Source organism: Phyllostomus hastatus, unplaced genomic scaffold (assembly GCF_019186645.2).
Source record: "Phyllostomus hastatus isolate PE091 unplaced genomic scaffold, TTU_PhHast_1.1 phas_scaffold_78, whole genome shotgun sequence".
NCBI lineage: Eukaryota > Metazoa > Chordata > Mammalia > Chiroptera > Phyllostomidae > Phyllostomus > Phyllostomus hastatus.
This window is the reverse complement of record NW_025334041.1, coordinates 6,842,628-6,867,009: the sequence shown is the minus strand read 5'-3', so window position 1 is coordinate 6,867,009 and position 24,382 is coordinate 6,842,628. Positions and strand designations below refer to the sequence as shown.

The window sequence follows — 24,382 nt, the reverse complement described above, 5'->3', positions numbered from 1 at the left end:
CTTCGAACGTCCTATTCAATTAGGTTAGAAAAGTGCCAATTCTGTCATCGTGTCATAAAAACGTGTGCTTTTCCCTCAGCTCCCTTCTGGAGACGACTTCCCTGTATTGTTACAGATGGGGCTGCTTTCAATCAGCTACAAGGAGCAATTCAATTACTAGATGGTTTAGTGCAGTAACTGACTCCAGACTAATTTAATTTCTTCAGGTCTCTAAAGATCAATTGATCTGATTTGTCCCATCCCCAAAGGCTGTTTAGGAAAAATTCAGACTTCAATACCTGGGAATGAAATCCCAAACCCTGGCCGATTTCACACGACTCGAGTCACGTTGCAGACACTCAGCTGAGACGTAAGATGCTCCCCTGGCCCTCCAGCCACGGGAAGCCACTCAGCATGGTGTGCGTGCACGTGGCCCCTGAAATCAGGGTGCTCCTTCACTGAGTGGGAGTGTGTCACAGGCATCGTCCCATCTGTCATTCCAAACGGGCAGTCGGCCTGGGCACTCCTGTCTCTGGAGCACATGCGCAGTCGCAGGGCTAGTCTTACTCCTGGCGAAGTTTGTGCAGACTCTTAGAAGGAGACTTGGATGGGGCGAAAACTAATCTCATCTCCTAACAAGAGGAGCCTGCATTTACAAGCTCCTTTCGTGAATGCCACCTTCCTTGGTTCTCACAATAAACCTGTGGAGCGAGCAGGGGTATTTTCTTTATTTTCTAGAACGAGGACCACGGACTCAGAGGTTCGATGACTTCTCCAGGATCCCTCTGCCAGGAAAAGGCAGAGCTGGGACTCGAACCCTTGACTTTGCCTCCCGATAGAACACAGGCACCCTGGAGCTGAGAGAGAAGGTATGACGTCCACTATGAAGGCACACACACCCCCACCGCCCCCACTGAGCCACCGTCTTCATTCTTGCATGACGCCTGACTGATGCTGAGGAGGGTTCACTGTTTCTGGTCCCGTCTGCACCATGAGCCCGGGCTGCACCAGAGCCTCCGGCACTCCAGAAACAGCTGGAGAAGGTCATGCCTCCCGAGAGCAGACCGTACACGGACTCACCGGTTATCCACACCGCTGATGCCACATTCTCACCGAGCTGGGTCTCAAGGCTGATGATGTGCGCGCCCATGACCCAGCTAATGAGGGAGCTGCCCACCTGCCTTTTCAGCTCCTGTGACGGATCTTCACCCGCAAGCTCGTTTCTCCCCCTAATCTGAACGCCTCCCAAGCGCTCGTGAAGGCTTCCGACCACGGAACCTTTTTTTCTACCCAAATCCCACAGTTCCCGCCCTACTTTCAGCCTGTCCTGCTGGCTTCTCTGCCTCCCCACGGAGCTTCCATAGCTGTTCCCCCAAATGACAGCCACCCCACCATGCTCTGCCACGTGGGAAGGCTGAGGGAAGGATCAGACAGGTGTTGCTAAAACATGTGATTTTTAAAAAATCTGAGCTACCCAGACAGGTTGGGAAGAAGGGATCACGTGGAAGCGAGCGAGCGAAGAGCGTGGCCAAGCGTAGCAGCTGGTAGGAAAGTCCCATAAAGATCTGGAGGTAAGACCAGGCAGAGGGCTGGCGCCCGGTACCCCTCCCACCCACAGAGACTTCAGGCCACACAAAAGAATGAGCACAGAAGATGGATAAGGTCTGAGAACCTAATGTATACCAGGGTGATTAGAGGTGATGATACTATTGCATAACTGAAATTGGCTAGCAGAATAGAACAGAAATGTTCTCCTACATACACAACACAGACCTAGTAAGTTACACAGTATGTATAAGAGATGCCAATAACCATGTTTAAAAAATGCCTTGTCTCTGAAAAGCACACTTTTTGACCCTCCTGTTGGACCAACCACGGATCCCAACACAGTCAGGACTGAACACAGCGACGGCCTCACACTGAACCATTCGAATCAAGTTAAAAGCCGGGCAGGTCCCAGGCACAGGACTGTCACTCATCCACATAAACGTCCCCAGATCTGACATCTCTCCCATTAAGCAGAAGCAGTCCAAGCTCCCGGTCAGACATGTGCCTCGAATTAAATTCCATCTCCTTTTATTTCAAAATCCCGAGCTGCCTTTGTCTTCTTCATGTTAGCAAGTACCCCCAGCTCAGAGGCAAAGGCTATCAGGACCCCATTCCTCTGCAGATTGCCACTCAAGACGTGGTGCTTAATACCACCAAGAGGGCTGAGTCTTTGATAACAAAGAGGCCCCACTTTTTACAGCTGCATAAATGTCCCGACCAAAGGGACCACTTCACTCAGAAACAGCACAGGACCGACCCGGCTGCGGCAGCTGTCAGAACTTAAGCACGGGCGGAGCTACAGGGTTCAGAAGGGAAGGGGCAGAGACACGGAGATTATATACAGTGAGGTTACAGTTCGTTGGCGTTGAAAGGAGCGTGTTCTTACAAACTCGCTCTTCTCTTTATCTTATCTGGACAAAGAAAGTAAACAGAAAATTCTCATTACCTCTCAATGTCAGTAAGCCTGGAGGAGTCTCGAAATCCTTTGGCAAAAGGGTTGCTGTCTATTTTCAGCTTGGTTATCTGGAAGGGGAAGAATGCGTAACACAACAATTATCATTTCTGAGGTCCAGGAAATAAAAAATCAGAAATAGAGAGCGTGTTCATTTTCCACTGTGGCACCCCAAGAATACCCAGTGTCTCTCAGGATTGTGAGAAAGGTCACACTCGCTAGAGAGTTCACAGGAAGGGTGGGCGGGGTGGGCTGGGATGCCTGGGGAGGGCATGGGCTGGGATGGCCAGGGGAGGCCTCAGAGAGAAGGAGGTGTCTGAGAACAGGCTGGAGGTCAGTGGGTAGGGACAGTTAGGGGTGGGGGCCTTTCACGCACAGCGTGGCTGCCGTGTGAAGTGTGTCGGAGAGTCACGGCACGCTGGGGCCCCACGGGCAGTGGGGGAGCTGTGCGGAGGGCCAGCGCCGGGGGGCATGGGGAATAAAACCGAGAACGCTGCCTCACGCTGACTTGGCAACATCATCTGTTAATGCCATAGGCACATGTGGACACCGTAACGGTTAAAGAAGCTTAAACGGCCAAGAACAGCTTCACGCTCAATGCTATCTTGAGATACATGGCATAAATAAAGGCTACAGAGCTTTCAGAATATAAATGCACCCCAGTATGCCCTTCCGTCTCACTGAATTAGACTCAGATGAGTCGGTCTTTCGCTGTCCACCCCTGCAATGTTATTTACAGACTCTGAGTTACATGGAAAAAAATTACGTGCTAATAAGAACTACGGTCTGAAGTATTGAGTATCTATGCTGTGCTAGCCCTGGTGCCCACAGTATTAATATTAATGGGAAAAGATCCATTAAATCACATGCACTGTATCTCCAAGAATAACAAATCAGGTAATGAAGAAAAACAAACAAACAAATAAAGGGAGCACTGATGAAAAGACACTTGGCTGGTGAACTTCTGGGTGTTAGAGCTGAGAGGCACCTAGGAGAACTGACAAAAAGAACCACAGGCCCCTTTACAGAGAGTCGTAGCTCGTTCACATCAGTAAGAGAGCCCGCGCTAATCTTTACAGGGGCGCACGAAACGGTCTTAGCCTGGGGAAAAGGTGGCAGGTTGAGGCGTGTCCCTCTCTTTCGTAGCGGGGAGCGCACAGAGCCAGTCTGATGTGCTATTTCACCAGAAGCAACTCTTCCTCGGATCTCAGTGTATCTATTGTTCACTTTAAGCCATTAACACCTAAATAATGGCTTTTGTTAACACAAAAGAAAAGCGTTTATTTCCTCTTTCACGTTTTCTTGATGTCAGCTAACCACAGTACATGCTGCAAAGAAGCTACTTACCTCCCCTACAGCGGAAATTCCCACACTGGCGTTTCTCTGCCATGACCACTGGGGAGCTACAAGGTTGATGCTTTGATAGTATTAATGTTGAGGGCACCTGATAGCGCCTGAGAAGTGCTCGTGTTCAGCCCGAGAACACTCACTCCAGAGCAGCCAAAAAGAAATTTGCTACTTTCCTTTGCAGCTCAGTTCATGGAGAATGGAACGCAGGGAAGGAACGAAACTAGCTAAGTCAGCAGTCTGTTCTTAATGGACAGCAACAGCCACTGGGAGGATGCATAAAAGGAACAGGCGGGGACCCCGGAGGTGGCCTCTAAGGTGTGACCGTCTGGAGTTTGTCGAGAACCCCCCCTCACACGCAGCCACGGAGCCCAGAGGGGTGGGAGTCGGTGTGAGCCGCTCTTTCAGAGTAGGACTTACTTCCGAAGGTCCATTTTCGAGGTGAAGGAGGAAAGTTTTATTTGTTTGAAATAAATTTATAAACATCTTCTAGAGCCCAAGCAACCATTATATTCCAAGATTATTGACACCAAGACTTTCAATTCAAAGACAGGAGTTGTGCTTTTTTCTACTGAATAATTATAAGGTAAAATATGTTTTTAAAGTGTTTTATAGTTCGTGAAACAGCTTTTGCCATAACTCAGGGACAGATCGTTAAGAGAGACTGGTTACTTATCACACCCTCTGAGAAATGTCAGGTGGGACAAAAATAAGGAACACACAGTCCCTGCCCTCATGGGACTCAGATCTCACGGAGCGGGCAGAGGGACACACGGCTGGCCAGAGCTGAGGTGGTGGGTCCCAGGGAGGAGGGCGCCATCCCATCCCGGGGAGTGGTCCAGATGTTCTGGGTGAGCCGACCCCAGAGGGAAATCCCCAGCTGAAGCTGAGAGATGAAGCAATCGAGTGAAGGCCTCTTTTAAACTCAATTACTCATCACGAGCTCATTTGTGAAGTTAAAAAGTAAATGGATTTACCAATGAATAACATTTTCTGCAGACAATGGCAGATAATAAATGCATCTGCTGGAAAAACTAAGGACTCTGCAGTCAGAGAAAGACAAATGCTGTACGATTTCACTTTGATATGGAATCTCAAGAACAAACTAAACAAAAAAAATGAAATAGACTCATAGACACGGAGAGAAAACTGGCAGTAGCTGGGTGAGGGGTGGAGCGCTGGGTGGAGGAGGGGAAGGACTGCGAGGTACGGATTGGTGGTTACAAAACAGTCACGGGAAAGCGAGTGAAGCACAGGGGATACAGTCGATGATATTATAGTAACATCACCATGGATGGTGCCCGCTGGGGACTGGAAGTGCCAAGGGGAACACTATGTAGAGAGTACGACTGTCTCACCACTACACTGTACACCCCAAACTGATACATAACAGAATAAAATACAAAGAAAGAAAAACTAAGGACTTGGAAAGAAGTGCTTTTACATCATCCCTCTAAAATGTGAACTGAGTGAAGCTTTGTTGGAGAATATATACAAACTAAAAGGATGGAAGGTATTATCTCTCTGTTGTAATTGAAGAATGACTTCTCACCCGCTTTGTCCCTGGAAAGAAACTGTGGAAACTGCACTTGTTGCTAGTAGAGCTGCCGTGGAGAATGAACACCCCCACACCTGGGGGGCCCCTCTGGCGTCACCACGCCTCGCTGCCTTCACTTTGAATTAGGAGGCGAATTAAAGCCAACACCCGTTTTCCAATTTTGTTGGAATTTTCTTTCATTATGAAAACTTTCTACTTCCTCTATCCTAAATACCTCCTTCATAAACCCCTGGAGTAGCAGTGGTAACTTTTTTCTTTACGTGTTGATACGACCTCCAACCACAGGCAAGTGTGGAGACTGGCACCAGGTAGGTGCGCTCCTACACCTGACTTCCCAGTGGGCCGCAGCAACGATTTGACTTGAGTGCACCGCTTACAAAAGGAGCACAAGAAGATAACCAGGTATCCGCTTTCTCTATGGACCATTGATCTAATTCCAGGGAAAGCAATTGCTTTTATAAGTTGGAGAAAAAACATTGAATGGAGTTCTTATTACTAAAATGGTGTGGGGGCCTGGATTAACCTCCAACCTCGAACAGGTTTTATGGAGCACGGATCGGCAGCACAGGGGCCACGGGTTCAAGTCCTCAACGAGCCTAGGGTGGCCCCCGCGCTATCACTAGGCTCGGAATCCACTGCGGTGCTAACGATGGTCACCCGGAAACACTGGCTGACCTTTGCTCCCGGAGAAAGCAGTCGGAGCTATGACTCCTTCTTTCTAGTTACAGACCGAAGGAAACTCGGCTTCAGTCCCCATGGAAAGCACTTTCACTTGGTTTTCTGTCTTAAGATAAAATAATTTTTAGCAAAATCTTAACATTCTAGGTAATCATGCCTTTTTCAAGGTCAGGCAATATGTTTTATTTTCCTGGGATATTTAAGTACTTAGAATACCTGCCGCTTGTGACACCGTTGAGCAATGTCACCCTCGTCAAAGGTAAGGACGCCCAAAACAGTCCAACACCAAACATAACATGCATAGTCTCGATCATCTAAAGCACAGGTGTGGCCTAGAATTCAAAACTACATTATAAAAGCAGCAAGGTCTTTCACTGGGCGAGGAAAAAGCACTAATAGACAAGGACAGCACTTTGCGCGGAAGAAACCCTGTCGTTTAGTGTCGATGCACACACATGCACGTCGCTAATTCAGGCCAAAACGCACCCATCATTTTGTGCATTGAACTGACAATGTAGAGAGAACACAATGCAGGTCCTAACCAAAAAACACACTATTTCAGCATCTCCTTTATCTGCAGATGAAGGTGTGCGTGACCGCAAGGCAGCTGTGCCAGAGAGAAGGGGACCTTCCCAGTGGCTGGCATTCCCCATGACATCACGGGTCTCGGAGTCCATCCGGGGCTCCCAGCCGGGGCTCCCAGGCGGGGCTCCCAGCCGCAAGGCGGAATGGGCCCTCTGAGACCATTTCTCCAATTATCAGGAGAAGATCTGGCCGAAGGCATTTAAAAATGAAACCTGACCTACACTTCAACTCTACCGCAGTGGCCCGCCTGCTCAGAAACCAGGTATGACCTTTAAGTCTTAAATTATAAAATAGTTTGTTGAAAGTATAATGTATTTAGCTTTTATCTAATAATGTAGACAAATGCAATCATTTCCTCGCCAAAACCAGAGGAAAAAATAGTAAAAAAAAGAAAAAGGGTCCCATTTTCATTACTTATAAATAAAACTACCAGCCACAATAAACGAGAAGCTTTTTCACAACTCTATTGGAAACTTGGATTTGGCTTTTAACAGAGATAAAAATAACAGTCCTAGCTAAAGTTTCAGAGATATGAAGGTGATCCTGATGAGTTTTATAATATTCTTCCTCTTTCTTCTTTATACTCTGTGCACAGAAAAATTCTAATAGTTCTGCTATCCTTAGTACATATTTAATTTACTTCCTATATATTTATTTTATTCTATGCTTGCCATAAGATAAGCAGTACACAAACACGATATAATAAGGAAAAAGCAGCCGATGCAGGGAGGCCTAGAAGAATCAAGGATGACTTCAGAAAATGGTATAGGATTAAAGAAAATACCAACCCCCAAATGATTTACTCGCCCCATATATGTTTATTAAACATGAGTTTTGATTGGCCTTATGAAATTTATAAACGATTTCAAAACTGACTTGAAACCCAAATCCAATCTTCATTACATTTTTTTGTCCTTGGCTCAATTCTTACTTGAATTTCAAATGTGCACGTGGCACTGTGCTAGCGGTCAGGGTTTTAAAAGTAGATGCATAGAAATAAATGGACTGTTGGAACCTGGCAGCACTGCCCCTTCAGTTTCTAAGCCTCAACACTGGCAGCAGTCCCCTCTTCCTCGGCCTTGCCGTCGAGCACGAGGCCACCAACAAGGAGGAGCTCAGGCCCCGCAGACGGTCCTGTCACTTACCAGATTTGTGTGACCCTCGGCAAGGGTATTAACTCCTCTGACCCTGTTTCTTCGTCTACAAAATGGGGCCCAAGGGGGCCTTCTGCGGGGAATTAGTGTCAGCGTTAAATGGGATCGTGAGAAAAAATGTGGAGAGATTTTTCTAAATTAAAACTAATACATCCAGCCCTGGCTGGCATAGCTCAGTGGATTGAGAGTGGGCTGTGAACCAAAGTGTGGCAGGTTCGATTCCCAGTCAGGGTACATGCCTGGGTTGCAGGCCATGACCCCCAGCAACCGCACATTGATGTCTCTGTCTCTCTCTCTCTGTCTCTCTCTCTCTCTCTCCACCCCCCTCTCTAAAAATAAATAAATAAAATCTTAAAAAAAAAACAACGAATACATCCAACCATGAACTTCAGTCGGCTCCTAGTTCAGCGGGGAAAAGGGGTTGTGAAAGACATTTGTTGGTCTGTCCTGAAGATGTTACTATGAACTGAATGTTAGATGATCCTAAGGAATGTCTTATTGCTTTCCTTCGCTGTGATAAAGACACTGTGGTTACAGAAACAGTATTCTTGTTGTCCGTGTGCACTTGTAGGAGCCTCCACTGGGAAGCATCACGGTGCACACGAGTGAGCGAGTATCAGATGATGGCAGGGACGGGGGAACGGGTCCGTGCGGAGGGAGACCTGGGCGGAGACAGCCAAGTGGCACGATGTTACTTTTTTGATCTGGATGGAGGACATGGTATTCATTGTACCATCTGTGTAGCTCTTACATATTTGAAGGTTTTCTAAGTAGAAAGTGGAGCGGGACAAAAAGCATCAAAAGAGGTCGCGTCATTAGAACGTGTGGCCCCTGTTGGACACAGCCGGTGCCAGTGGCCATGCTGACGGCCAGTTTAGGACGACTGCCCCCTCGTCACACTGGCGGGCAAGCGGGAGCCCTTGTTGAAAAGAAAAAAAATGAACATGACGTGAACCTAAAGAGTTGAAATCCTCTGAAAAGGAAGTCCTGGAGTCAGTCCATCGGGGTCACAAGCCAGGAGGACACCAGGCAGAGAGAGGTTAAGGACACTGACCACCTGGGGTCAAACCTGATGGGTGCAGGACGGTCACCCTAGATGAGCTATTTAACTCCATGCCTCCGTTTTCCAGCTGTATGGGTGGCATAGAAATACTGTTGTTCCTATCACATAAAATCATTGTGAAGATGAAATAAAACAGCGCAGTGTAAAGGGTGCCTCGCACACAGTAGGGACCCAATATTGGCTATTAGTGTAATCACGTAGATGATGACCCCTTGGCCCGTGAACCAGGATGTGAGAGGCCCTGCTAACAGTTACTCAGCGTGGCTCCTTTACCTCCTGGCAAACCGCATCTAGATGTTCTTCTGTGAAACTTCCTTTCATTTTGCTTTCATCCTTTAAGATAATCGGTATGATAGCATTTGGGCATTCGTGTATCTCATTAAAAAATAAGCCACTAACATTTCAACATGCAAATGGTGACAGATCCTCCCTGGACAGTCCAGGGACGGTCCAACAATAACCACACGCCTCATTCAGAGCACCTCACGGTGTCCGAAGGTGCGTTTCCCCACGGCATCTCGTCTGGTTCTCCCCGGCATCCCCGAAGCCGGTCGGGGCAGTCTCCGCCCCAGCTCGCAGGGAAGGAGAGCAGCAGCCACAGGGACACCTACTCGGGGCCCTACAGGCACGACAGGGGTCCGCCCCGGTGTTTGCCCACGGCCCTGCTCTGGGTCCCCCCTTCCTTATCTGAGCAGAGCTCCCCGGGCTTCCAGCGTCATGGCATTGCTTTTCCTGAGAGACCCAGCACCCTGGCTCCTCTGGCCGGCCAGCCCGTCTGGACCTGACAGCACCCAACAGTTGTTCCCTCGCAACCCAAACTGCAACAGGACAGGCGGAGAGCGATAGTCCTGCTACCCGTAACCAACCAAATGAGAGCCGGACACTGAGGGCCATCCCCCACCAGAGAGGGTGTGGACAACTGAACTTGGCGAGCAAACTGACAGTGGGAGTTTCTTTGACGGAAAAGAAGTCCTGCTCCCGGTCTTTGCCGACTGCACAAGAACCGCTTGTCCTGTCCGAGCGTCGGCATCCTCACTGCAGAAGGCTCCTGTCACCCCAGCCCCCACGGCTATGCCCGCCAGGAATGAAGGAAATATGCGGGGAAGGGCCGAACGGCACCCAGCCCTCACCAAGACTTTGGCATTTATGGAATTGAACTAAACCTTATGGATAAAAAAAAATGCGTACATTTTCAATGCGATGTACAACAGAGATTGGAAAATATATCACTCAATATTATCAATTACATTTCTTGATGGCAATTAAACACACACTGCTTACATACTACCGTTTCTCTGAAGAGACATTTAAAATCATTCCACTAGAATGAACATGCCCCAACTTCCAGCTGAATGAGCCTCACAAAGCTACCCCAAGCGTCAGCGCTGTGGGCAGTTGGCTAGAATGTGTGTCCTAATTTAGCAGAAGAACGCAAGTCCTACATTCTGAGGAGCAAACAGTGCGTGGATGATTACGTACGTTATGAGACTCTATCAGGAAGAGGAAAAGGAAGCAGGTACTTTCTCGAGCAGAAACTCGAGAAGCCAAAGAGAGGCGGGTTCGAGTGAGAGAGTGAACAGCGCGGACCACCGGCCTCGGAGCTCGAAGCTTCTAGACCAGACGGTGTCATCCGGCACTCGCAGAGGCCCCGGGGGCTGGTACTTCAATAGCTCTCTGCAAAGTGAACTTCTATTTTAAGTACCGGGACAGTTGTTCTCTCCAAGAAAATGAAAGAGCCTCCTAAGTCCTTATCTCAGTTGGGACGTAACTGGGGAACGCAGCACTCACCAGCTGATTCTGATAGGCGGTGACCGCCGTGAAGACGGTCTCGGGGAAGATGAACGTGCGGAACTCTTCCGACTTCAGGTTGAGCAAGGACGCCGTGTGGTCTTTCTTCTTAATGATGTGCACCCGCGGCTGGTACTTGTGCATCGAGTTCAAAATGATCTGCCGGGAAGAAGGGGGGAGGGGTACTGACTTTCAGGTATTGATATTGCTCAGCGGGCCAGATTACAATCCGGGGACAAGGAACTGGAAAGTCTGCAGTTTCAAGTTCAGGTTTGCAGCAGGACCTACCCTGTTCCATTCTTAAAGCAAATCACTTCCCCAAGATACTGCAGGGTCATCCCTGTAAATCACATTTTACCAAAACAAGGGCAGATAATACAGGGGGTTTCAAGTGTCTTTTCTAAAGTGACGCAGGGAAGGTCATCTGGAGAATGAGTTTATTTAGTTTTAAATCAAGTTTCTAAAACATTTTTTTGTGTGTTAGTCTCGTTAGACCAAAGGATGTTTGTGTACATTTTCCGAAGCAAGGAATTGTATATGCTAGGAGGACAGATTGCTATTTACTGGGGATGGGGGGGGTGGATTAAACAATTTAGAAAGGCCGTGCGATATTAAACAGATCTAGGATAGAACACTGAATCTGCTACTTCCTAGCTCTTTACTCTTGGGGCGGGTGACCTCACCTCTCTCCAACCTCAGCTTCTCAAAAGCAAAACCAGTATTAACCTCACTGGGTGTGGTGAGGATTCAATGATGTCACCCTTATAAATCACAGAGCAAATAGGAAATCCTCAAAAAACGTGAACTCTATTATTATTGTTGATGTGGCTGATTCCTGACTTCCGGTTATAAACTAAACATGAGTGATAGTGATGGCCGTCTTCCGTTCCGTAGCTCATAAAAGCTGCCCCGTGTTTAGAGATCATACCCTACCCTGGTCAACAAGGCAGTATTTTTTCACGCAACTCTTAAATAAAATACATTAATTTGCCACTATGAAATCTGCGCGACAAAATTCACTTTGGGATACGAAAGGTTTTCCATATCGCCGCCCCCACCCCTACTCCTGCCCCGACACCCAGCGAGCTACCTAAATCTCCAAAATTCATCGTGTCTTTCCCAGCATACCAGGCCTCACGTGGTAGGCCCTATACCCCAAGGGCCCAGCAGAGAGCCTGGCTCTCAAGGGAGGCGTTTTATAAACGCTATGGCAGGACCAAGTTCAAATGCACACAGCGCTGCTGCAACCCACGGTTGGTTCCCCTGTTGGCCTGGCTAACATGGGTGTGGCGCAGGAGGGCCCCTGCTGGTTGACTTCACTAGTCACGGTGGGAAACCTGACACGGAATCGACCTCCCTCGGTGCCGAGACACAAGCCAACTCCACGTTCCAGCGCGTCCATTGGCACTGAATTTTGTGCCCGCCGCCTTTTCATGGTCCTAAACCCGAGTAGGCATAACGGAAACCTATGAGAGCTTTAGACACATTGACATAAATGTTAAAAAGAAAAAGTCTTCTCTTTGTATAGTGCGTGCATCCTAAGGAGTTCAGGATATCTGTGCTCAGTCATAAGCCTGGAATAACCTTGACACGACAAAATACTGGTTCAAGAAAATACCTGAGCATTCGTGATACGTATGCCCTACGAAGAAGACAGAATTTTCAAATCCCACACACAGCGGGAAAAGCCTAACCTTTAAAGAAGGTCCTGGCTCCCCTTCTCACGCCACCCCAAGGTCAATTCCCTCTGGGAAAAGACACCAGGTAGACTCCGACCTCAGAGTGAGCCTCAGACTCCGGGCTCCTTGACTCCCTGCTCAGCCCTCACGGGGCGGAGGAACACTCATAAAAATGTGGACTCTGCTTCCTCGTGCTTCCAAACAAACTGCTGGAAGTAAGGGTTTTTCCTGTTATAAAACTCAAAGCGCATCGGTAAGAGGGGCCTCGTCAGGGCTAATTCAGAGGATGCGGCCAAACGGCCCAGGTCCTAAAAATGTCCCCTCGTCTTCTCCAGAGCACACTGTGGCTGGTGGCAACGGGTTATATTAAATAACAAGATTTTAAAGTCAAAATGGATATTAACAACAACCTAAAACTAAGCAATTTGTCAAAGTCCAATCTCGCAATCAGACGAGAGCCCAGAGCTCTGGAAATACAGCTGAGTGCTCACCGATGCTCACCTGTGAGGCTGAAGCTCAAAGGAAAACGTGTCCAGGTCTGGACAGCTGCTCTCAGAAAGAACTTTCGAGTCTTCCCAGAGGGAACCCAGAGCTTCAAAAAGCTTCACATAAGGACAATACTAGAACCGTTAAAATTTTTCATGTCTCCCTGCAAAGATTTTGGTAGAGCCCAAGAAATGTCAACATGGCTGATATAAAGAGGGATCATGGGCCTACAGGAAATGTCTCTCAGATACATTATAAATTTTAACCTGCAAAAATATGTGAATGGAGACAATCTTTGAAAAAAAAAAGGGACAATTATGCCAACACCCTTAGGTCAACTACGTTTTCCAACACGTGAAATAACAGAAACCTGTCCACCTCCTCCCAGCGTCTGAATGGCAGCCGCAGGTGAGTCACAGGTTAACCTGCTCACTCTCGCTCGGCCGTGATAGGCCAGGCCCCTGTGGGCACGGGGAGGTCAGCCAGGCCTGAAGCGACCTCTTTAGTTTGGGGTTCAAGCCAACCACCTGAAACCACGTCTAGAACCTCTATTTATTGTCTACGTATAACCGTCTTTTCTGGGAAAATGTTTTGAAATTCTTCTAAATTGAACCAATCCAACAGAAACGAAACCCTAACGTCACAAGAGCCTAAAGTAAGGGGATAAGAGAGAAAATAATTGCATCAGAATGTCTAAGCCCCAAAAAGCAGCTAGGAAAATACCAATGTGCTTTGTGTCAATTAAGGCCAAAAAAAAAAGTCAGTATTCTCATCAAAAAGAAGTATGCAAGTCTGTCCAAGTTTTCTTAGACTTACAATCTTTAAGAGCACAGGTAGTTCCTTAAAAAGCAATCTTATCCAATGCGCAAAGGCCCGCGCCAGTAGCTTTTGTTCTATTAACTATTGGTAAGAGCTCAGAATTCCCGTTTCTCTTTTTCTACTTTTTGATGAACTCAGATGCATCAAATTGTTTTGTTTTTAATTGCAAGACTCCTCTGTGCCTCACTATTCATAAGACTCTCCACAAAGGGGATGTATACCGAGCACAGAGCACTGTCCCAAACTTATTTAGACATCATTTCCAATGGTTGGCTTGAACCCAAAACCAAATCAATCCCTTCAGGCCTGGCTGACATCCACAGGCCCACAGGGCCCCCGTTTATCACGGCCAGGACGCCGTAACCAGGTCCACTCGGGACTCTGCTAGCGCGCTGTTCCGATGCTGGGAGTAGCTGAACAGGTTTCAAACTTACTTGGACATAACACCCTTTTGTTCTTTTGCATCTCACGCGAATGTGTCCATAGAACACGCTTTAGCAACCCCCATGGGGGCACCTCAGCCCTGTTCCTCTTATGCTGTGTTATCTGATAGACCCCCGACAGAATTAGGATGTCTAACCCACAATCGGGCTGGAGTCGCCTCCACCATGCACGCTCTCTTTGTTTAACTGGCGTGGGTGCAAAGCCATTGCTGAAGTCTCGGGAAATCCATGGTGCCGAAGGCCCCCGACCCTCTTGCATGGAAATGGCCTCCTGGCAACATGACTACAGGGAGGTCCTCATAGAATGATTCAGAGCTAGAGGGTGGCAGAGGCGGAGGGAGAGGAGGAAGGCAGCGCTGGGTGGCTTCTCCATTGCACCCCGAGTGCACTCAGCCCAAGGTGCTGCACTTACGTGGCCGTGTTGGTCCAGTTCGTTGTTGGTGAGTTTCACCTTCTCGAAAGACACCATCTGTTTGAGTAGTTGCTCGCCCGTGAAAGGGGAGTCTGGGTGCACGTACAGCCTGAGAAAATTGGGAGATTTTATTGAGGCATTTTTAAAAAATCTGTTCTCTGTGGGTTATAAAATATTCTGATTCTAAAGGGACACAAAACCCCCATATAAGGGGTGGATTTTATTTGCTCCATATAATTTCAAATTTCATAATACAATGATACCAAAATAACTCCAAAACCTCTAAGTGTTTCTTTATGTGTCAATGATCTAAAAGGGAAAATACTTAATAAACTTTCTATTATCTGTTGAGCAAACCATTTTTAAAGATAGGGTTTTTTTTTCTGCATAATAGGCTACTAGGCCACTTCTATAAAACATAAAATCTCATTGGTAAAGGAATTCTCAAAAGAAAGATTATGTTATCCTAATTGCATAATGAGGTTGTAGGTTAGGCATTGCTATAAAGCAATGAAGACATAAGGAATTTAAAAGAGGAAACAGTTCTAGAGAATCCATTCATTTAAAGTAGAAGGTGACTGAGTTTCAAGTTCATGGTCTTAATAAATACAGGACAGAGTAACTTGGATACAGTGAGCTGGAAACTTAATAGCCCACACATCATAACTGGGTGCTCTACCTTCAATGCTATTTCTTCCCTCATCATCTTGTGAAATCACGAGAATGAAAACAAGCTGAGTAAGCTTCAGTTATTCAATGTATTTATTTGTAAACAACCTAAGTCAAAAAGTGTATTTATCAAGCATGTATCATCTATCGATCAGGTGCTACGTGCAAAACAATATTTTCAGTTAGACTCAGGCCATCTGTCCTGCCTGTGAGTACCCCACTAAGTACAGCTCTTGGTAACTCCCAGTCCTGGTTTCCACGTGACAGAAGCTCTTCTGAAGTTGGGGGAGATCCCACAGCCGATAAGAGGGGAAGGAACCGTGCTTGATTCCACAGGTAACAGATCATTTATATCTGAACTTTGTATAGGACCCTTATAACTCTAATCAAACATAAATATTACAGTGGGGGCCAAGGCAAGAAAAAAGACACGGAACCTTTCCTTGCAATGTTCACGTGGAGAACCAGAAGTCTGTGCTGTGGTTTGTCACACAGAGGGTGGAGAACAGAGCCCCTGGGGACAGGAGCTCAAGCAACGCCCAGCAGAAGCAAAGCACAGCAAAGCACAGCAAAGGCTGGCAGCCACGGAGACTCTTACTAGGCCCGCGCAAGAACCAGACGGGCCTGCGGTGTTCGTTCGCCTGCCTGTTTGCGTGATTTTTCTTTCCAGGACGAGTGCTCAGAATTGCCTTTCCACTGCAGTGTTCTTTGATAACACGATGATAATGGCCTTTCACGTGCCACCCCTCTGGGGCTATAGCTTCATTGCTGCAGCTGTTTTACCTGCCGGCACCCCGTCCGACCCGCCCTGCCAAAAAGGCTTCGAGAATATTTAATGTCCCGGAAGCTGCTGAAACGTTTTCTAAGTATCAATTCACCAGGTGTAACCACATTAATAAAGATGAACATATTTATTAAATATCAATTACTCTCAAGAACAGAAAATGTCCTCTGTGAAAACAGAGCATTATTTTAGATCCTGCATAATGTCTTGCCCGTTATTGTGATCAAATGATGGGGTCAAGCGTTACTGCGTCTGATTAGGCGCAACCGACTGAGGAAGCTCAGTCTGCAACAAAATGTGTCCGAGGACTAGAGCCCAAGGAATCCGCACCGTCAACACAGAAACGATCACCCTGCCGCGTCTCCCACCTTTTCTTTCACGGAGCTAGAAAATACACGGCACTGTTTCCTTTTTAATAATAATAAAGGACAGTGGCTTAAATTATCCAGAACATTTCCATCCTATAACACACTAAACACTTTTATCTAATATCCACATAAATAAGCCGAGCTAAGATGAATGAAGACGCCCACAGGAAGCCCCTCCCCTCTCATGGTCCCGGGGACTTAAAATTCCAGCAATAGCTTACACATGCTTCAGTTAAGATAGTGTATTGGTACGTGTTTTCTTTCTGCAACCAGAAGAGATTAGTAACATAAACAAAGCCTGTCATATTTCCAAAGGCCTGCTGGCCTGCACCAGTCCCCCATACCTTCAGATAGGAACAAAACACACGCTAAGTAAGATTGATTAACTTCTTAGAGGAAACACTTTAAAGGGGAAAAAAAAAGAGGGTTTGTTTGTAAAAATGGTTAGGAGTCTGCTAACATCCCCCCTCCTCAAAAAGCTGGAGAGTAATGCGAAGCAGCTATCTAGTAGTAAATAGTAGCAAACACGAATTATATTCATTTTAATCGCTATTGGACACTGGTGACTCTGGCTTGCTCAATTAAAACGTAAGTAACAATCTTTTGTCTCAGTCATTGAATATGTGTTCATGTACTGGCTCGGCAGGGTCGGGAGGATGTCCTTCCCGGTCCCTGGTGGGAGTGGGAACCTCAGAGAGGCTCCTGCCCCCTCCTCCCCAGCGCTTCCAGCACACCGTGGGCTCTATAACGAGATCGACCACCAAACAAGCGCAACGCTCCCTCCGAACTGTGTGTGCGACTTGTCGGTGTGGGTCCTGTGCGGCCGCTAAGACTCCAGACCGCCCCCTTACACACAACCAGCTGCAACCCCAGAGCTCTTAGAACTCTACAGCTAAATCAGTTTTCAGCTCTGAGACGACCTTTCGGTGGATTACAAAAATTGGCTGTAAAACAACTTAAAAGCTGTGAGACTCGGCTGTAGAACCCTAAGTGCTAATATTCCTTGCATTAAAGTGCACACTTAGGTTCCCACAACTATAGCTGTTCCTGTTCACATAAATAAATAAATAAATAAATAAATAAATAAATAAAATACATGTTCTCCCCCTCCCGCCCCCTCCCCATGCTCAGCTGGGCAAAGCAGCAATACTCAAGGTTTACATGTGGGATTTTAAACGGGGTTCTACTGGAAAAAAACATTATTACCAACGAATAGCACAAAAGTAAACATATTTGATCCCTACTATACTAATTGAGTAATGTTTCATGTAAAAAAAAAGTGTTAACCTGATGTTGAATAATACATTCATCCACTTAAAAATTAAACTTAAAAATCTCTGAGCCCTTTCTGGCCAAAAAAAAAAAAGCACATTTTACCAAAATGATATTTATTATGTGCAGCTTTAAGCACACTGTTAACAAATATTTACTACAAGCAAGCACTGCACCAAAAGGCACTTTTTAAGAAGGATTTTAGGGCAACCACTTCGTCGGTAGATTTATAGGGCCCGGTGTTCGGCAGCCAACCGGAAATGATGAATGCCGTGCGAAATGGGTCCCCGTCTCTAGCCAACATTGTACCTGCCGTTTAAGGGGACCTTGAACCTTGGAAATGGACTGAGAGGGAAGAGAAAGACGAGGCCGGGTCTGGGCACACACCCCGCCCTTCTCGGAGGCCCGCCCGCAGTTTGTGTGGTCAGTGCCTGAGCGTCTGGCCCTGGAGTCCCACCAGAGCTCGTGGCCTTAAAGACAGACCCCCGAGGGTTCCCACCAGCGGGGCTCGCAGGCACGTTGGTCAGGCAGAGAGAGGTCTGGGGACACAAACCTGGCCGGCAGCGGCGGGTCCGCCTTACCAGCCACCAGCCAGGAGGACCGGTGGTAGGCGTAGCGGTACCTCTTGTTGTCCACGGGGACGATGTCCATCAGGACTATGTACTTGGCCTCGGGATCCACGCCGGAAAACGACACGCGGATGGTAGGGAACATCCTCCTGTCACAGGGAGACAAGGGGAGTCGGCCTGAGCTCACACGCCCGCCGGAGAGAGGGAGCGAGGGTTGGCCTCCCCTCCCTGCCTGGCCCTTTCTGTTGTTTCTTGGAAAGCCACCGAGATGGGAATTTAGAGACCGACGGTCTAGATAATTTTAAGTGCCTTTACAAGCGTCCTGGTGGCTGGGGGCAAGTTGGGTTTTCGTTGCGCTGAGAACACCTGCTGGTCTGTGATTACGGAAAAGCCTACCCGCTTTAGCAAGCCCATTAGCTCCCCGCGCGGCGACTTCCTGGCCTTGCTGGGAGGAAACTCGCTCCCTCCCCAGAAAGCGGGAGGGGGTGGGGGGACTCTAGGGTTCAGTTCGGGGAACTCTCGAGGTATTTCCTGGAGTCCTGAGAGCTGGAGGGAGAGACCAAGCACCCAGGGCCACCGACCTCCGGAGCCTCTGCCCCAGGCCCCGGGAGTGCCGGCACCCTCGCTTCCCGCGAGCCCTGAGCCCGCCCAGCTGTGGCGCCAGGGGGCCCGCGGAGCCAGCACCCCCTCCTCCCTAGAGTGTAGTCGCTGGGAATTGCACTCTGCCACCCAGGTTTGACTTTCAGTTTTAATGGGAGCTGGAGGCTTCTGCGGATTGAGGCCCACAGAAAGGAAGCTACCTGCCTTTCTCCAAGCACCCAGCACTCGCCCTGTACCCCTGGGCTCGAGTCCCTCCTACCCTCCAGGTGCCAGGCCTGCACCAACAAACCCTCCCGGGCTGCAGGGGACAGAGGCCCCTGGTCCCTGTGCCTTTCTCATCAAGACCGAGGTGAGCTTTCCCATGGCCAGAGCTCGAGAAATTAAAAAGACCAGCAGTGGTTTCCAAAGCAAACTGGTGGAAACAAGCTCCCCCATTGAGCGAAGCTGCCTCTGGGACCCAGGACCAGCGGGGATTCCCCCGATCCCCCCAAACGACCCACGCCACCCAGGGCGCGTTCCCACCCTCTGCCTCTCCCCGCCACGGCCCCGCTACCTGCCAGACTTGGTGATGATCATCTCCGTGCCCAGTTCGTGGAACTTGTCCCAGAGCTCCTTGGTCTCCAGGCTGCAGGCGATTTTGGCCATTTCCTCGCTGGGGATGATGGGGGTGGTGGGGATCAGCGGCTCGGTACACAGCGCGGAGGACGGTGGGCTGCTGCCGCCCCCGCTGCCCCCGAACTCCCCGTGAGCATCCAGGCTGGTCAGCTCGCCCAGGGGCTGAGCGCAGGGTGACTTCTCCACAAATTGTTCTGCAAGAGAAGGGACAGTGACAGCCAGCGCCGTCCAGCGAAGCCACTGGAAGAGGACCACGGCGAACGTAGGTACCTGGTTTGACCTTGGAAAAGTTGGGCTCAGAAACTCCAGGGCGGCAGCCGAGAGCGCGCCGTGTTCTAAATCTAGCGTGCGACCCCCACGGAGAGGCACGAATCCACCGCTCGCTGGCTGAGCCACACGAGTGAGCTCCAGAGCCGTGGCTCCCGACCACTGCTCCTGAGTCCCGCGCGGGGGAACAAGCTCGTGCGGACTGGAAAGGCAGCGATCGTGATGGACAAAAAGTGAGCGTTTCTGTTTTTATCCCTCCCGGGGTCTAGACCCCTCAGCTCCTGGGATCTGGAGCTGGTCCTGCCTCTTTGAAAGCCAGGGGAGTGGGGGAGATGAGCCCGCTCTCCAGAGAGAACATGAACCGTGGGCCAGAGAGAGTAGGCAGGCAGCTAAAAAAAATCAAGTCACTTCTCTTTCTCCTCTCTGCCTGGCTCTCCGTGCCCTAGGCTTTGGAGAGGCTAGACTAGGGCTTTTGTCCAATGCACCTCCCAGCCTGAGATCTTTAAAAAAGACTAGCATTTAGCTTGTTAAATCACAGGAGTGCAAGCTCTGGGCCATTTCGAGACCACAAGGTCCCAGGAGCGAGGAAAACAATCGGAAAACCAGGCTAGCAGGCGTATTAAAGCAGGAAGGCAGCTTTGCCATCCAGCAGGAGGCTGCAGTGCCGCTGATAAGGGCCTGGGACTCCACCAGTCACTTTGATGGAATACAGGGGGACTTCTGTAATTATCCCAATTATCTCGCATCCCTTAAAAAAGAAACTACTTGAATCTGCAATGTGAAACTGACCTCCAAACAACTCTATTCTGAGTACCCCCAAGGAATTGAAACAAGTTCTCAATGTAGGGATGTGTGTATATATTTATATATTTATACCATATATACATATACATATATATATATATATATATATATACATATATCATATGAAATGGTTTTCTTTCTGTATTTCTCCTTGACTTAGGGCAGGAAATAGAGGGTTTTTACCTTTTCTACTTTTACAATAACAATCCAGCTCCTGGAAGTGTTTTAAAGGAAGAATTGTCACATTAATTATCTCACCCTTATATTTTTCAGTTCAAAGCAAGAGACCCACGCCCTGGCTGCATCGTCTTTTCTACTATTTTCAGAAGCACGTTCACACACTGTCTTCCTAAGGAATTCACAAGGAGCCTTGGAAATTTTATTTTCTGACCATCAAAAAAGAAAAATGCAAACTCTCTAAGCCCCAAGCCACCGGAAGAAGAAAGTGATCCAGAAGTGCTCTAACACGACGTGACGTGTCAAATACATCTCAAATCAAGTTTTTAGAGAAACGCTCTAGGGGTCTCAGGCTGTCCCTCTGAACAGACTTGGTGTGTTCCAGTGCGCAGTCAGGGGACGCCCCACTTCGCTTCGACATCCCACTGGGGTTTCACACCCCATCCGCTCTTCACAGAACCTCTAGGTGTGTCTACTCCTGGCCTACAGTTACTAATCGTGCTCTCTGGGACCGACCCCTAAAAGGGACAGGAAGGCCTTCCGGTCCTTCTGGAGGGGCGCTTACTTCTTCCAGACTGCATGTGTGCTGAGGAAGGGGGCTGGTGGCTCCGAGCTGGGGGCCGGTCCACAGTTTAGAATTTAGGTAGGTGTTTTTTTCTCAGGAAAATCAACAGGCAAGGAAGCAACACTGAAATGACAGTGGCGCTGAAGCTGGCTTGGGTCCCAGCCTGCTGTGTGTACGGGGGTCAGGAATTACAACCTGCAGCTGGCCTTCCCTGCGGGCTCCCACCCTGACACGGGACATCTGCGAAGAATCAGGAAGCCCCCAGGACAGGAGCGGATGATGTAGGGAGGTCCCCCCAGAACATAACTTTGAAATAGGTGGCTAACTTTTTTTTCCTGAACAGTTGAGGTTGTTTCCATTTCTTTGGCGGGTTTAGATTTAGACCACGGGGCAGGTGGGGAGAGCCAGGGCAGGGAGTGAAGGTCTTGAAGGGGAGACTTAAGACTGCACGTTTTCTAGAGACTTTCCACGTTCTCTTTCCCCGGCTCTGCGTTGCTGCAGGGATTTTAATTCTCGGTTCTCTCTCTGCCCAGCTCATTTTTTTTTCTCCATCTCCAGGGCTTCGTCTCTCACATTCTCATTGTTGTTCGGGATGTGGGATATTAAATTATGGGGAAGGACAGGGAGAAGGAAGGAAAAGTTGGGGAGAGTTCAAAATAAATATTACCCTGTTTGCTTTTGTGATGTTTTTCACTGTTTCAGGGTTTCCAGCTGATCAGGATATGAAATAACTATTTCCTGGGGCCCCAAGAGGTGGTGATGAGGGGACGACTTCTCCGTGGTAAGGGGATGCTGAAACACATTTCCGGCAGTTTCTTTCCCACATAATTCACTCGTGCTACGGGGAGCATAACCCCTTTCCTCCCTTTACTCCGAGCCTTGGAGTCTTCTATAAATGGTAAAGGTTGTTAAATAAACAGTATAGCTAAAAGTTGAGGAATTTGGGAAATGGTTACTGGCTGATGTTTTTGCCAACCTCTACTGAAAATGACGGCAGTTATACAATGATGTCTTATTGATACGTCCAGCGCTTCTGTGAAGCCAACGATTCGTGCCGGGAGAGCTGGCTCATTCCACAGCCCTTGACGGTGTTTTTCAAGAGCTGGCCCTGTGTGGCCTATCAAATCGGGGGGAAGACAACATTTAACTAGTTTCTTGTTATGTCACTGGGAGTGGCCTTGGTTTCCACTGCACAAGCAGGTATTATACGCATCATAAATCCCGCTGAGTCTTAGGAGGGGGCTTTATTATTATTTATCCTTGAAAGTTTTTATCCCGACAAAGTTACACACCCAGACAAGTAGAGAGAGCGCCTACCGCGTTATGTGGGATGCGAAAGAGGTTGTGTTAGCAGATTGTGAAGCGTCCCCCGCCAAAAAAAAAAAAAAAAAAAAAAGGTGGGCCTTAAAGGAAAAAAATCTCCCCCTCCCCACGACGTAAAGTCCGTGGCCTAAAGGTCAGAAGCTGCCGTGCGCGAGCTGGGAAAGCGGCCGCACTCACGAGCCTCCCGCAGCCAGGGGACCGAGGGGCACAGGGACAGGCAGCGCCCCAGCTCTGCCCACCCAGGACAGCCAGGCAGCCCGACTTACCCAGGGGTTTGATGGTGTTCTCCGCGGCCTCCTTCTCCTTGGAGCCGCCGCTGGACATGAGCGCGGCGATGGAGAAGGCGTTGGCCCGGGAGGAGAGCTGGGGTTTGGGTGACGCGGTAAACTCCATGACCCCCAGTACGCGGTCCTGGCCAGGGACCGGGCCTGCCGAAGTGCCGTCCAGCTTCCCCAAGGGAGACAAAACCGAAACACAGCGCGAAAGTTTCCGAATGCAATCACAGCGCAGCAGCCGGGGACTCCAGATGAGTCAGCCCCAGCCTCCCAAGAGCTCCACACGGGCCTCTCCACTACCCCACCGCAAAGCCCTGGAGCCGAAGAGACTTGGAACTAGCCGGAGAGGACCGCAGAAGACCAACTGCGGGCTCCACCGGGTGCGCAAGCACCAGGGCGCGCCGCAAGACCACAGGCTGCGCCGCTGGAAGCTGGTGACGAGCATCAGCTGCGCAAAGCCCAGGGGTCCGGCAGCATCCCCTCCGCGTGGAGTGGCCCAAGAGGCAGGGAGGTGAGGATCGGCGGAGCGCGGCTGAGAGGGCGCGGACCCACCGCAGGCAGGTCGGTCGCGGAGCGGCGCAGCACCGAGGACACTGCGCCCGGGGGCTCTCAGCCCCGCGCCTTAATTTGCTGGCGGCGCCGATCCCCGCGGCCACCAGCCAGTCAGCGCCGCCCCACGTCACCGCTTCCTGATTCCGCCGCCGGGGGCGGGGCCTTTGGGCTGGGCGCGAGAAGGGGGGCGCTTGCGCCCCGGGCGCTGCGCCCTCGTGGCCTCCTGCCGCAATCGGCTGCAAACCTGGCACCCGCTGGGGGAAAGGGGTGTCACCATCAGACTGGCGCAGCCGCCAGGGACGCCTCCCTCTTGGTCTTGCAGTCCCGGGGCGGGAGGGAGGTGAGCACTGTCGGGAGGGGCATTTCTGTTGCGACCTAAAATCCAGGATCCCGGGAGTGGTGCAGTGCGTGAACCTAGACTGGAGGAAAACTGAAGTTTTTGCTTCGTCCAGTATTTTTCTTACCGGCGCTCAAAGTTCCAAAAGAAAGTTGGGGAGCGCTAAGTAGAGAGGAAAGCGGCGCAGCAGAGCTGGTGCCCACGGGCCAGATCCCATTCTCCGGGTAGCCCCCTGGGCTGAGTCCCCATACTGGGTGGGGGGCGGGGGGCTCCACTGTCTACCTGCTTGACACTGAGGGGCGCAGCCCCTCAAAAGATGCGCCAAGGCGGTGCTGCGAGCATCGGGCAAAGGACGCTGCCCTCGCAACCAAGGTTTCCGCTGCACACCGGCGTGCCTCTCACCCGGGGTTCGTGTTCCCGGGAGGGACTCGGGAAGGTGGGGCTCCGACCGAAGGGAAAGCGAGGGGCGGGCGCAGTGCGGGAGGGGCGGGGTGGCACGGCACCCTGCGGGGACACGCGACGCACAGCGGGAAAGTGGGAGCCTCGCAGCGCCTGGGCTCGGCGGACACGGAGCCCTCGCAGCCCGGGCGGCGACCGGGACTTCCCACGGCCTGGTGGGGGTCGTCCTGGTGGCCGCGTTCAGCTCGAATAACTCACATTCTCCGAATTCGCAGGGTGATCCGCTTCGCTCTGAGCGGCGTATACTCAGGCGGA

The 24,382-nt window shown here is 49.7% G+C and overlaps 1 protein-coding gene across 1 annotated transcript in view; it reads right to left on the bottom strand.

The window, feature by feature from the left end:
• Nucleotides 1-23,363, bottom strand: part of TBX20 (T-box transcription factor 20) — a 45,021-nt gene extending 21,658 nt beyond the window's left edge. Inside the window, exons 1-6 of the mRNA XM_045828591.1 lie at nt 22,771-23,363; nt 19,307-19,562; nt 18,138-18,302; nt 14,492-14,600; nt 10,653-10,811; nt 2,474-2,550 (exon numbers count right to left, since the gene is read on the bottom strand). Coding sequence (XP_045684547.1) covers nt 2,474-2,550; nt 10,653-10,811; nt 14,492-14,600; nt 18,138-18,302; nt 19,307-19,562; nt 22,771-22,897 — 893 coding nt within the window. The 5' untranslated portion in view covers nt 22,898-23,363. The remainder of the gene's footprint in view (nt 1-2,473; nt 2,551-10,652; nt 10,812-14,491; nt 14,601-18,137; nt 18,303-19,306; nt 19,563-22,770) is intronic.
• Between the last annotated feature and the right edge of the window lie 1,019 nt (nt 23,364-24,382).